The sequence below is a fragment of the Zosterops lateralis genome, assembly GCF_965231275.1.
Source record: "Zosterops lateralis genome assembly, chromosome: 11".
NCBI classification, from domain to species: domain Eukaryota; kingdom Metazoa; phylum Chordata; class Aves; order Passeriformes; family Zosteropidae; genus Zosterops; species Zosterops lateralis.
This window is the reverse complement of record NC_139771.1, coordinates 20,414,897-20,428,790: the sequence shown is the minus strand read 5'-3', so window position 1 is coordinate 20,428,790 and position 13,894 is coordinate 20,414,897. Positions and strand designations below refer to the sequence as shown.

The 13,894-nt window shown below is 43.7% G+C and overlaps 1 protein-coding gene across 2 annotated transcripts in view; it reads right to left on the bottom strand.

Annotated features, from left to right (window-relative positions):
• LOC310913719 (contactin-4) overlaps positions 1-13,894 on the bottom strand; it is a 276,613-nt gene that overhangs the window by 45,466 nt on the left and 217,253 nt on the right. For both annotated transcript variants that reach the window (XM_083869370.1, XM_083869371.1), the window contains 3 exons: positions 8,391-8,527; positions 5,809-5,938; positions 2,605-2,755 (listed from right to left, as the gene is read on the bottom strand). In XM_083869370.1, coding sequence (XP_083725496.1) covers positions 2,605-2,755; positions 5,809-5,938; positions 8,391-8,527 — 418 coding nt within the window. The remainder of the gene's footprint in view (positions 1-2,604; positions 2,756-5,808; positions 5,939-8,390; positions 8,528-13,894) is intronic.

Here is a 13,894-nt window from a genome sequence, read left to right as displayed (position 1 = left end):
GCATTTGCAATACATCTATATCTGTGCTAGAGCTGTTCCTATATAAAATTTACCTTCTGGAGTCAGGCCCCCACCATCACTTTGACTCCAGTTAGGCCTCCGAGGCAGGATTTCCATTATTATGGAGATGAAGTGCCTTTAATGACTGCAATAATATAATTGTACCCCAGGGCAGGATTCCTAGTAACACAATTGCACAGTTCTCAACCACCAGTAAGAGATGCCCTCAGGCCATGGGATTCATTAGAGGTGCAGCACACACTACCTCAGAGAAGAACATGAAACCTAAACTGATAAAGCTTTTTTTTTTTTTTTTTTTTTTTTTTTTTTTTTTTTTACTGCTCCTTGGGCAAACATTGAACAACACGCTTTGTTTTTGCCTCCTGGACAGCAGGAGCCTCCAGACCTGCAGTCTGAGCAGCAAAAAAAAACATGCACAGCATCTCCAGCAAGGAATTTAACATCCCACACCGGCTGAAAAGCCACAAAAGCCCCAGGAGAAACCTTGAAGTGATTGCCATGGCAGCCACCAGGCTGAGATCAGCATTCAAGGCCAGCACTGACACAGGAACGCTGCTTTTAACCCCACCTGGAATTGGAAGGATCATCTATATTGATTAAGCTCCACAAGCTCAGCCTGCAGGCTGCACAAGGATCCAGATGTTCAGGAGCCTCCCTGGTACTCTCAGGACCTTTAATGTCAGTTTAAGCAGAGATTTTATTGAAGTTTCTTCTCCCACATCTGTCTGAAAGTTCTGTCTCCTTGTCCTGGATGAAAAGATTGCAGCAGCAGCTTTTCCTGGCATCTTTCTTCCTAGATTTCAACAGATTTTTTTTTTTATTTCCAGCAGCTGAGAAAGTTCTTGTTTGAAGTCCACAAAATGGGTGTGTGGGGAGATACTGGAGCTGGGCTCCAGGCACTGCTGTTTTCCCCTGGGACAGCAGGGAGGAGGTGGCATTTCAGCCAGCACAGAAAGCAGAATTAAGCAGAATTAAGGAGAATTAAGGAGAGCTCAGGCACTTGGCCCCTGCTGTCTGTGAAGGCAGACAGAGGTGATGAGCAGTGCCATGACCACAGCAGACAATGCCAGTCCCTAATTGTGCATTTCACACAGCAGACAATGCCAGTCCCTAATTGTGCATTTCACACAGCAGACAATGCAATTCCCTAATTGTGGACTACACACAGTCTCCAGGTGCAGACTGCAGGGCCCGGCTGGTGAATGAAGGCAGTGGTGAGGATTCAGCACCTTTATCCCTACAGGAGACAGAGCCTGGAGTGTGTCAGAGCAGAGCAGAGCAGAGCAGAGCAGGTCCCTGTGCCAAGGTGCTGTTCCGACACTTTGCCAGGCAATCCCTGCTGGATGATCCCGCTGCCTGGAAAATCCCTGGGCTGGAGGAGCTCAGGATTTCACACCTGCTTGGGCACATTTCATGCCTGGTTTGCCATGCAGGGCTGGGTGCCCAGGTGGGAGGCTCCTGGCTGTGGCTCAGCAGGAGCAGGAGGAGAGGCTGGCACTGCCATGGGAGCCTGGCTGGGTTTGGCCCTGAGCCCAGGGATCCTCACCACCCTCCTCCCAACACTGCCCCACTCCCAAATTAAAATGAGGAACAGGGACTGTGCTGTGCCAAGGGGAGCAGCCTCAGAGCAAACAGCACCTCCAGCCATGGGACAGGGACACAGATGGGACCTCCTGGGGCTGACACTCCAAAGCTCCCAGCACCAAACACTCCCAACCCTTGGCACCACCCTTGATGCCTTGAGTTTTATCTCTCATGTATTTCATGTTCTGTGGTGCCCAGGGCTGCAGCTCTGAGCTCACAGTCAGTGTCACTCAGCTCTGCACACAGCAGGGACACAAAACAAACCCTTTTCCTGCTGCACACCAAGGACAACTCTCAGCCCCAAAAGCACAAACAAGGCTGGGCTGGAGGGAGGAACAAGAAGGATGGGACCTCACAGCCTGGAGCTGGGATTGGACAATTCAACCCCAAAATGCAAATGAACCAAAACTTATCAAAGTGTGAGACCTGGTGACCACTTGTCCATTTTGTGACCATTTTGGGTCCACCTTGGCTCTTGAATTAAAAGTAAAAAAAAAAAAATTCGGCCAGTCTGAAAAAGCCAACATCAAGTCAGGCATTAAAACTATCAAATTAATTATTGCCCCCAAGTAATTCATGTTTGCAGGACACTGAGTAATGCACCAGAGCTGTGCAATTTGCAGTGGAGGCTTTTATCTCCTGGGAATATATATATATATATGTGTGTGTATATATATATATATATTTATTTATTTTTAACAATGGTTATTTAGAGCACTGCAGAGACAAAATACTTTTTTTTTTTTTTTTTTTTTTTTTTTTTTTTTTTTTGAGTGCATCTTCATCAGCTTCTTGGCAGGGCTGCTTTGATATCAGGCAGAGGCGGGATGGGCACCATGGGAATGGGAACCTCACCCCAGCTCCCTGGGATTGAACACAGGCTGCTCCTCCTGTATTTGCAAGTCAATTTTGCAAAGCTATTAATAACAAATTTAGCTCTGATTGCTGACAGTCCCCGGGTTAGTTAATGAAAGGAATGGTTACACTTTAAGACATTACCTCTCGTTTTCTCTCAGGATGTCTTTCCCTTTCTTCCAAGAATAAGTAGGTCTGGGGGAGGCTTTGGGCTTGCACTCAATGATGACTTCACCACCCACTTTAACCAGAGTTAACTTCTTCAGCAGAGTTTTGGAAAAGTCTGGCCCGATGGCTGAAAGCAAAATCGACACAAAGCAGATGAGAATTCCCTCAGGAAAAAAAACAAAGTCAGATTGATTTGAACGTTATGAAATTCCAGGGTTGTTTCTCACTTACAATCCCTAAATGATTGGACTTTATGAAACTATGGGGATGCCTGGATGGGGCAAAAAGACACCTGGTGCTTCTTTCACTGCAAAAAATACTTGATTTGTTTAAAAATGTGTGTTCAGCTAAAAGAAACCAGTAACTATAAAGACTATATAAGACTATGAAAAAGCCCTGAAACCACTGGCTTTGTAAAACACTCCAGAATTAAAGGAGATGTCCTGAGGACACTTCCCACCAATGCACTGAGAACCAAATGCATTATTATTTATATAATATATATATATAATATAATATAATATAATATAATATAATATAAATTATGTTATATATATAATTTATATAATCAATATATATATAATATTTATATTATCGATATATTATCACTTCTGAAACTAATTTCTCTATAAATTGTCCCAAATTTCTAAGCAAAAGAGATTTTTTTGAATAATCCTGTCACTCCCATCTCTGTAATAGTTTATACTGTTTTTCTGTAAGTCATTTGCTGCATTTTCTTGCCCCTGTGTGAGACACAGGAATTTCTCACTGTGGGTTTTATTCTGTGACGTTCAAAACGTCGTCGTTTGACATTTAGACACTCTGGGCTCATTTCTCAGCACTGCCACGACTTCCCTGTGCCACTTCAGGAGTAATGGATTTAATTTATTGACACCTTTTGTTTGTCAAGTGGGGATTTTAATGACCTTTTTTCCCCCTCTCTAGACCCACATTTCATTTTTTCAATTTGTTTTTTTAAACATTTGGCCCTGACAATTCTGTAAGATGAGACTACATCTCAAAATACATATTTTACCATGTCCAGCACCACTGGATTCTGCTTTTATTTAAAGACTCCAGGCAAGATAATTGGCAAAAATAATTGAGAAGAATCGCTCTGAGAAAAAGCTCGGTCAGTAATTTTCCATTTCTCTCTTTCACTTAATTTTGCTGTAAGTCTCACTTGAGATGATTAAACACCACTAGTAGCAAGTGCTTAACTTCAGGACCTTTTAAAACAACCATTTGAACACTCAGATCTGGTTAAAAAGCTGAATTTTCCCAGGGAGGGCTCAGAATGTTCAGCCCTCCTTTGAATCTCCAGTGAAAAGGCAAACCTGCTGCTTTCCTTTCAAAATGTGCCAAGTTAAATCACAGATGCACAGGGATTTATCTGCAGGACACCATTTGGGTGCTGCAGAACCCAAGTGAGAAGTTGGCCAAATAAATGACAGGTTTCTCTCCAAACTCTCCAAAATCTGTTTTTTTTTTGTGTGGACAGGAGGAGCTGCTGGACACAGGGACAACCTGAGAGTCCCCACCAACCAAGATTAAAACTTTCTCCTCTGAAAACATCTCCCTTCTTCCCAAAGGTCCATTTTTATCAGGTTTTAAACAGACAAGAAAAGCATCAGTGGGTTCATTTTGATTTCTTTCATGTCCAATAAATCTCAGCATTGTGAAGTCTAATTTATTGAGCATTATCGTACCTTTCTCCAACAGCAACACAGACTATCCTTCAAATGAATTTTTTTTTTTTTTTTATGCAGGCATCTATCACTGATGATAAAAAATAACCAATAACTGAAAATCCCATAGCTGGAAAAAAAAATCTCATGCTTTGTTCTTCAGGGCAAATCAGGGAATGCTGCTACTGAACATCTGGTTTGAGAGCAACTAAACCTTTATTTTGTGATCAGGAATTGTGTTTAACCCTTTGAAACTCCATCTTTATGCTGACCAGAGCTGCCACTTGTACAAAATATGGTTTGGGATTGAGGTGCAGCCTGGCAGGGACCTCTGGGATGGTCCCACCCCTGATCAATCAGGATGAGCTACAGGAGGTTGTCCAGTTCCGTGGCCAGTTGGATGTTGAGAACCTCCAAGGATAGGGATTCCCCAACTATCTCTGGACAATTTGTCCAACCAACCTCAAAATAAAGGTTTTTTAAAATTTATTTTAAGTGGCATTTACAGCAGCCTCCTGTCCTGGCACTGACACCTCTGAGGAGATCCTGGCTCTGAAATCTCTGCTCCCTCCCCTCAGGAATTTCCCCACTTGGATTCACATGAGCTTCTCCTGATTTCATCTGAGAGGGGCAGACAGACACAGAACTGTGGGGTAGAAGATGATTTTCTTTGGGATGGAAATTGGACCTTTTTTTTTTTTTTTTTTGGGAAAGGTCTCTTCTGTCTGAAGAGACATTTCAGCAGGATTTTGGTTGCTGTTGGGTTGCTGAAAGGTCCCTTCAGCAGGACATTTGTCACAATGTCCTGAGCAGAGTCACCTCTGCAGCCAGGACTGGGCATTTTTGGCCCTGGATGTTCTGAGTGGCTTTAACAGAAAGCTTTAACCAGCAGGAGAGTGAATGCACCTGCCAGCTCCTGGAGGAATATGGGATGAAGTAAAAAACATCTGTTCTCTGCTCTCCACTGCCTCAAGTTTTCATTTCACGCCTTCCTTAAAAACAAATTGTCAAAGATCTCTTGTTGCATATAGGTAATACCTTACAAAAGAAAGGCCTTGTAAAAATATGTTTTAGGCCCTGATACTCTGGCTAAGCTCCCATGTGAAAGTATCAAAGGAATGAGGATCAGTTAGCACAACAACCTATTCTTGTAATAGAGCTGTTCCCACCTGCAAAAACAAGAAATCTCCCATGAGAATCAGTGAAGATAACACATAAATAATCCAGAAATAGGGAAATTTGATGGACATACAAAATGCCATTTACCCACCAAGGAACTGAGTGTCAGTGCACTGTTAACCAATTTGATCTAACACGGAGATAATCCTATAAAAATACGAACTGTGCAATAAAGATTTGGTTTTTCTGCAGGAAGAAACGAGTCCTGTCTGCTTTTACTGTGACAATCCCCTTCTGCTGGAGGTGCTGCAGCCTGGCAGGAGCAGCCTGGGCAGAGCCTTGGGGTGGTTTTGGGGAGGTTTTCAGGACTCACCGATGACGCTGAGCTCGGCGCTGGCGAAGATGACGCCGTGCCTGTTCTCGGCCACGCACTGGTACATCCCCGCGTCCGACAGGCTCACGTTGGGGATGGTGAGGGAGCCCTGCTCCAGCTGCACTCTGCCCTGGGGGAGCAGCAAAACAAACCCCAAAATGAGCAGGGAAATGCCTCCTCGGAGCATAAACACAGAGGTTGTTGTGGTGCTGTGTTTTATAGAGAGGTGGATGAAAAGATGTAGCGGTAACGGGGAGAATTTGCATGCTCCAATTTATTTGTCTGCCAGCCAAATTTATGTCAGGCTGGAGACTAAATGGTAAAACCAATATAGGAGTTGGTAAATGCAATTTAAATTGGAGGACTTTGCCTTGACCCCCTCATTGATTTAATACCCAAAGCATTTAGATTAATATCCCTTTCAAGGAGATGAGCTCGGAGCAAGAAATGCACTTCTGCTCCACAGTGGCACATCACAGCCAGCCCCACCCTCAGAAACATTTAAAACAATGGTATTTCCATGGAATCACAGAGCCATTGAGGCTGGAAAAGACCTCCAGGATTGCTGTGGCCAACCTTTGACCAGACAACACTGTAGCAACTGAACACATACAGGTGTTTCTTGGACACCTCCAGGGATGGGGATTCCAAACCTCCCTGTGCAGTTCCAATGGGGAAATTCACCCTTTCCATGGAGAAATTCCTCCTGATGTCCAACCTGACCCTCCCTTGGCAGAGCTTGAGGCCATTTTGAGTGTCTATGGCCATGCAGGATGACAAGACTGGCTGCCATCTCAGCCAGCACAGGCAGAAACTCTTCAAATCTTCTGCAGTTTACTGACAACAATGTAAATGCTAATAATTTAATGATCCTTTCCTTCATATCAGCCACTAACGTGATTTAAGAACAACACCATCTGCCAGTGACCAGCGTGAAGCAACCAGAATTAGTGTGTGGAGTGAAAGACCAGGCTCTCATTTGTCAGCCTGAGGACATGGAGCCCGAGTTATCAATTCTAATAAGTACAGCAAAGTGTTCCCTCCCTCCCCAGGAGTTTGACATTTAAAAAAAAAAATAATTCTAAAATAAAGAGCTATTGGTTTTCTACTTGGCCTTAGGGAAGAAATTTAATGTTTGTGCAATTTTGATCCGGGTTTGATCAAAGAGGGGCTGCCATGTCCTTTCACAGTGAGTGAAGAGGATAAAAGTGCTGGCCAGTGTGAAAGCAAAGCTTTGGTGACTTGGCTGAGTTTGTGGTGACAAGGGGAGATCATGGACTGGGTGATGACCCTCCAGGAGAGGCTGGGCAGATGTGCTGGTGGGAGGGGTGTAACTCCACAGCTCCTGCACAGGGACACAGCTCAGCAGCAGGACTGGGAACACCATTAAACATCATTAAACACCAGCAGGAACCCCGAGGTTTCATTATCACTTGAAGTTCACCTAAACATCCTCAATTAAAATAATTATTTTAGGGCGATCATTCTCTGGTGACAGATTCCAAAACCCCGTTCACCCATTCCTTCTTTCCAGCCTTAGGTTTGTATAGTGGATCACTGATTTTGGGGAGGAGCTCTGACTGTAGAGCTGTTGTGGCTCCTGCTCGTCCCTGGCGGCAGCTCCTGGAGCTGTAGGGAGGTGCCACCAGGCATGGGAAGGAACAGGGGATTTCTGTGAGGGTGGGCAGGGCTTGGCACAGGGTGCCCAGAGCAGCTGTGGGTGCCCCTGGATCCCTGGCAGTGCCCAAGGCCAGGCTGGACAAGGCTTGGAGCAGCCTGGGACAGTGGAAGGTGGCAGAGGGGGGAACAAGATGACCTTGAAGGTCCCTTCCAACCCAAACCATTCTGTGACTCCACGATTCCAGGACGCCTCCATCCTCCCCATCCCAAAATAAACAAAACACAGAGAGAACAGAGAGCTGGCAGAGCCCCTCAGTTCAGGATGGACATTGAGGGCTGTGTCCAGTTCTGGGTGTCTCAGTTCAGGATGGACATTGAGTGCTGTGTCCAGCTCTGGGTGTCTCAGTTCAGGAAGGACATTGAGTGCTGTGTCCAGCTCTGGCCCCTCAGTTCAGGAAGGACATTCAGACACTTGAGCACGTCCAGAGGAGGGAACAAGGCTGGTGAGGGGCTGGGAACACAAATCCTGTGAGGAACAGCTGAGGGAGCTGGGGTTGTTTATCCTGGAGAAAAGGAGACTCAGGGGTGACCTGATCACTCTCTACAACTCCCTGAAAGGTGCCTGTGCTCAGGTGGGGTTGGTCTCTTTCTCCAGGCAGCACTGACAGAACAAGACACAGCCTCAGGCTGTGCCAAGGGAAATCTATGTTGGATATTAGGAAAAGTTTTTCAAAGAAAGAGTGATAAAATATCGGAATGGTCTGCCCAGGGAGGTGGTGGAGTCACCATCCCTGGATGTGTTTAAAGCAGACTGGATGTGGCACTCAGTGCTGTGGTTTAGTTGAGGTTTGGGTTGGGTTGGACTCAATGATCTCAGAGGTCTCTCCCAACCTGGCAATTCTGTGTATTCTGTGCTCACAGCACCCCCAGCTCCCAGCCCAGGGGCTCCCAGCAGTGCCTACCTGTGGCAGCAGGGGCTCCCCGTCCTTGAGCCAGCGGTAGGAGGGTTTGGGGCGGCCGCTGGCGCGGCACTCCCAGGCCACGCGCTCCTCGATGGCCGCGCGCACGTCACTGATCCGCTGCGTCCAGCTGGGCTGGGCTGCAAGGAGAGCAGGGAGGGAAGGGAAGGGAGGCCTCGTGCCTGGGAGCAGCAAAAGGTCCCTTCTTCCCTCAGCAGAATGTTTAAATTTGGATTTGACAACATCAAGATTTCAGCTTTTATGTTTTTCACGTATTTGTAACGCTGAGGTTCTTTAGTGCAGAACTCCAAACTCCACACACAATTCCTCTCCAGGCCTGGCAATCAAGGACCCCTCACTGCCTCAGGCCCCAGAGATGGGAACAAAAGTGACTTGGGGGCAGCAAACTTGGGGTCAATGACTTCATTACCTGGAGCTGGAATTGGGAGATGAACCCCCAAAATGCAAATGGACCAAACTGATCAAAATGTGAAAACCTGTGACCATTTTGGGTGCAGCCCCTGGGGGGCTTTGTCTGCCCTAAATGTACCTGAAGGCCCTTCAATAAATGGAACAGCTTTTTATCCCCTTAATTCTGTCTGGCCTCTGTTTTTAGGTAAACCCAAAAGGCATCCTAAGAACTGCTAAGGATTATTGTCCTTCCTTGAGTCCAGTGCTGCTTTCTGAAGGTGGCACAGCCAAGATCAGAACTTGCTTTAATTTTATCTTTAGTAAAAACCCTTAAAGAAAAAGAGTAGCTGCAGAAATCCTGCTCATCCTACAAAAACAAAGCTGTAGTTACACACCTGGTTCCTCCAAATAGAGACATTTTCCTCAGGGTCTCTGTAACTTGGGGTTCAAAGCTCTAAAATTCACCTTCTGACTTCAAAACTTATAATTTAAAACTAATTCTGCACTGGAATTGAGGTTATTCCAGTAACTCTGCATGGTTACAGGCACTACTGCAGGTCCAGCCTCTCAGTCTTGTCTTGATTATGGGCAGACCTCCATGTCTTGCCACAGGAAAGAAAAATCTTTGGACCCAATAATTGTATTAATGCCACTGAATAAACCCAGAAAGGCCACAAGCAGATATTGGAGACACATTTTGGTAAAATTTGGTGAAAACTATCACTGGCAGTTTTCAGCCACTCGTGAGATTGTATTTTTAACTGTTTCACATAATTTTATCAGTTTGTTGGCTATTTTTTTTTTAAATAGAGTTCGAGTTTAGCCAGATTCCACTAAATTCCACTAAAACTGCCACATGGCTTTGAAGACCACACAAAACCCCAGACTTTCCTAAGAGTTACTTTTGTCCAGATATATCTACAATATACAATACTATCTATTTAAAATCTCATTATTTATATATTGTATCTATATTACTTTTCAGAAAGTCCCATTAAACCATAGAATTCTGATTTTTTAGTGATTATTTGCCCTATTTTGACATAAAAGCATCTGACTTAGCAGGATGGTATTACCAGCAGAGGTCTCCAAGAACCTGATTAATACTTTTCCCTGTGTAACCAGATAAAAGAAAAAAAAAAAATTAAGATTCCTCAAAGCCAGGTGACAACTTTACACATCTCCTTTGGATAGGCCAGTGGGCCAGAGATGGCCTTAAAAGGAAAAAAAAAATTAAAACATCACGTCAAAATGGCAAATTGGTGTGCTCATACCCAAAACAGAGATGTCTGTCTGTGATGATGAGATGCTGAAAATATGAATTCAGAGAGCTCAGGGTGGGTTTAACCCCACCCTTGGCACCCTGAACGTGCCTACAAAGCAGAGATGAAGGGGAGGGTTTTCCATAGCACCTCAACTCCAAAATAATAATAAAAACTTCCAAAAATAATAATAAACAAAGGTGACCTGAGCATCCTGGCAGAGCAGAAATAAAAGGAGAAGAGAGAGAAGTGAGTGGTGTTTATTTCTCTGGCTGCCCCTCCTGCCCCTGTAATATTTTAAGCTCGTTTATTGTCTGTATCTAAAGAGATGGGAAAAGGGAAAGCCTTTAAACGCAGGAAGATGAAAGTCGGTTCTGTCGTCTGGAGTAAGAACTTGAACAATTCCATCCAGACGAGCAACTGCAACGGGTTCAGTGGCTCAAGGACATTTGCAAATTACTCGTGAATTTACATATTTACTATTCTAACAGCATCTAACTCATCGTTTTGAAAGGAATTTTATGATCCCATGAAAGGAGCTCTATAAAACCCACACACATCCATTTGCGTTTTTTATTTTGGCTGCGCTGTTTTTACGGATTTCCCACATGAAAACAAAGCTAAAAAAAAAAAAAAAAAAAACAACAAAAAAACAACCAACCAAACCCAGACAAAACAACTGGAATTAATCTGCAAATCAAGAAGAAAGGCAGGAATGGTAAGCTGTGCTTTATAATAAGTGTGTGCTATGGAAAAACAAATGTAACTCCAGTGGTGAGGAGGACAGAAAATTCAGAATTCATCCTCATTTCATACAAAAATAAGGGAAATAAGGGTTTCCCCCAATAAGGGAAATCTTCTCCAAAAACAAAGGTAACTCCTGTGGAAAGGAGGACAGAAAATTCAGAATTCATTCTCCTTTCACACAGAAATAATAATTTTCCCCCAATAAGGGAAATCCTCCCCAAAAGTCATTTTTTTTTGGAGTAGTTTGTGTGTTGCTCATCCCAACTCCTGCCCTGAGTGCTGAGATTGAAACGTGCAGGGCTGGAAGTTCCTATTCCCAAATTCAACACCCACAAACCACAAGCCCCACCTCACCCCAAACCCCCTCCAGCTTTTGGAACTGGTTAAATTTCCAATCCCAAAGCCATTTATAGTGCAGAAAACTCCTAGAACGAGCAGCACAGGTCACAAAAAACTGGTTAATTTTCAATCCCAAAGCCATTTCTGGTGCAGAAAACTCCTAGAGCGAGCAGCACAGGTCACAAAAAAAACTGGTTAAATTTCCAATCCCAAAGCCATTTCTGGTGCAGAAAACTCCTAAAACGAGCAGCACAGGTCACAAAAAAACTGGTTAAATTTCCAATCCCAAAGCCATTTATGGTGCAGAAAACTCCTAAAACGAGCAGCACAGGTCACAAAAAAAACTGGTTAAATTTTCAATCCCAAAGCCATTTCTGGTGCAGAAAACTCCTAGAACGAGCAGCACAGGTCACAAAAACCATCTCAGTGAGGAGCTCCGAGCGGTTTTTTTGGCAGGATTTTGTTCTCTGCTGCTCTTTGGGAGCCTTTTTTAATTAGGTCAAGCTCTCCTCTCAACAGTTGAGTGCAGAGAGAGAAGCTCTTGGCTTCATCTTGGGGGATGCTCAGGGGTTGGGCTCACGCTGGAAATCTGTGTGAGCCACCAAAAGGAGAGTGGCCACAGCCTAATGGAATTTGACAGGAGCCCACTGGGGATCAGACCAAGGTAACAACGACACGAGATTTCAGGCGTGATAATTAAAATAATTCAAATAAGGGGATGGAACCAAAACGTTTTCCTGGTGTAGCGATGTTCTCGGAGGTAATGACAAGGTTTAATTTGTGACTGGGCTGGAAAAAAAGTCCTTTTGGATAATTTCAGCCATGAGAAATTATTTTTTACAGGATATATTTTGGCCCTGCTTGGAGTACTTAAGATAGTACTGGCCTTGGAAAGATCCTGGAGGAAAAATCTGGAAGCTGATTAAGAATTCATCTGAGTTGCGAGCAAAATTCATATGCTAAATCTATAAAGTGAAAGAAAAAGCTTAGAGATATAAGCACGATTCTTACATAAGGATTGCTTTAAAGAAAAAATCTCCCCCTCCTAGGAGATGAGAACTGTCTGGAGTTTGGACTCAGGGGGACAGAAGAAAAGTGATGGAAATAATGAGAAAAAAAAAACCAAAAAAACCCTGTTTACCTTTGATCACCTTTCACTCTTCACCAACACAAAGTGGGACAGTTAAAACCAGCTGAATAGGAAAACATGCCCAAATATATCCTGACTTCTCTGAGACAAAAAAAAAAAAAAAAAAAAAAAAAAAAAAAAAAAAAAAAAAAAAAAAATCCAGGGGCAGTCTGTCCTTCAGTGTAAGAAATTAAAAGCCAAAAGTAGGAATGGGAAATCACGTCCTAAAAAGATATTTGAAAATGAAGTGATGTGGCAGGTGATGATGATGCTTCACCTCAGAGATGAGTAACAAACCCCCAGAATCCAGGGGAGAAATATGAGAAATAAACCTGTAGAGCTCTGTGAGTTCAAAACAGCCAAAAAAAGACTCAAGCAAATGAGGTGCTAATACATATCCAGAATCCAATTCTCGGCTGCTGTGTATTGATTTCAGTGTTCCTAAGCCAATTTCTAGCAGCTGATGACCTGGTGCAGGCTGTGTAATTCATCATTAATGGCAGATGAAAGGCTGAATGACTTGTCCATTACCATCTCTATTCTAAGGAGATTGAGACTGAGCCCAGGATCAGAGCAGCCTAAAGACCAGAAAAGCCAAGTGTAAGAAGTGAAATTAAAAAAAAAAAAAAAAAAAAAATCCAACTAGATGGGAGAAATAGATGAGTAATTGGAAATAAGGAGTGCAGACAGTGTCTAAATCTGGAGCAGGTAAGTGCTCACCTCATCCTGCCCCAAAGGGGGACACAACTCCTGTGCACAAACCCCTGATTTATTTCCTTCCCAAAGATCACAGGGATGGGAAACCAGACCTTGAATTTCCTCTTTTCCTCTCTCCTCCTTTCCTTCCTCCTGACCTCTACTGCCAATGAAGGACAATGTTTGAAATCTGTACAGCTTAAAGGTGGGGAAATCCTGCACCAAACCAACCTGCTGGGATGTTGTACCTAAAAAATCTCCATTTAGTGAGTCTTTGGAAACTCTACAGGACTGACCCTGCCTGGCACACCAGAGGAAAAGAAACAGAGGAAAATCTGAAGGAGTTAATCCAGGTGATAAAAACACTTCAGTTGTCCCTTCCTTTAATTTACCTGCTGTTCCATGGGTTGTTCTGCACCTTTACAGGATTTTCTCCCTGGTTTTTGTGGGCTGGGGGTGTCCACAGGGATTCACCCTTTTAGTTCAGTCCTTTTTCATGTTGACACCAAACTGCAGCTGCTCAGGGGTGTCAGGGAGGTGTGGGGTGTTCCATGAGTACCTTTCTAATTTCATTTCTATTTGTGCTTCACCCTGTTTGTATTTTTGTTTCTCTCCTGCTGGGGAGACGTTTCTCCAAGCAACAATGATAATAATATCAGACTTTTTCTTGATAATAATATCTGACTTTTTCTTGAGAATAGTATCAGACTTTTTCTTGATAATAATATCAGACTTTTTTCTGAATCTCCAGAAATTGGATTTCTCTGTAAACAGGGATCCAGCAACCCCTTGGAAAAGGAAAAAGCTGATGAGAAAACACTTCTGTGCTTTGTGCAAAACGTTGTTCTGGATGCAAGACTTGCCTTGGGCAGCAAAAAATCCAAAACTCTGAGTTACTCCTCCTTGTACTAACTTTTACCTGT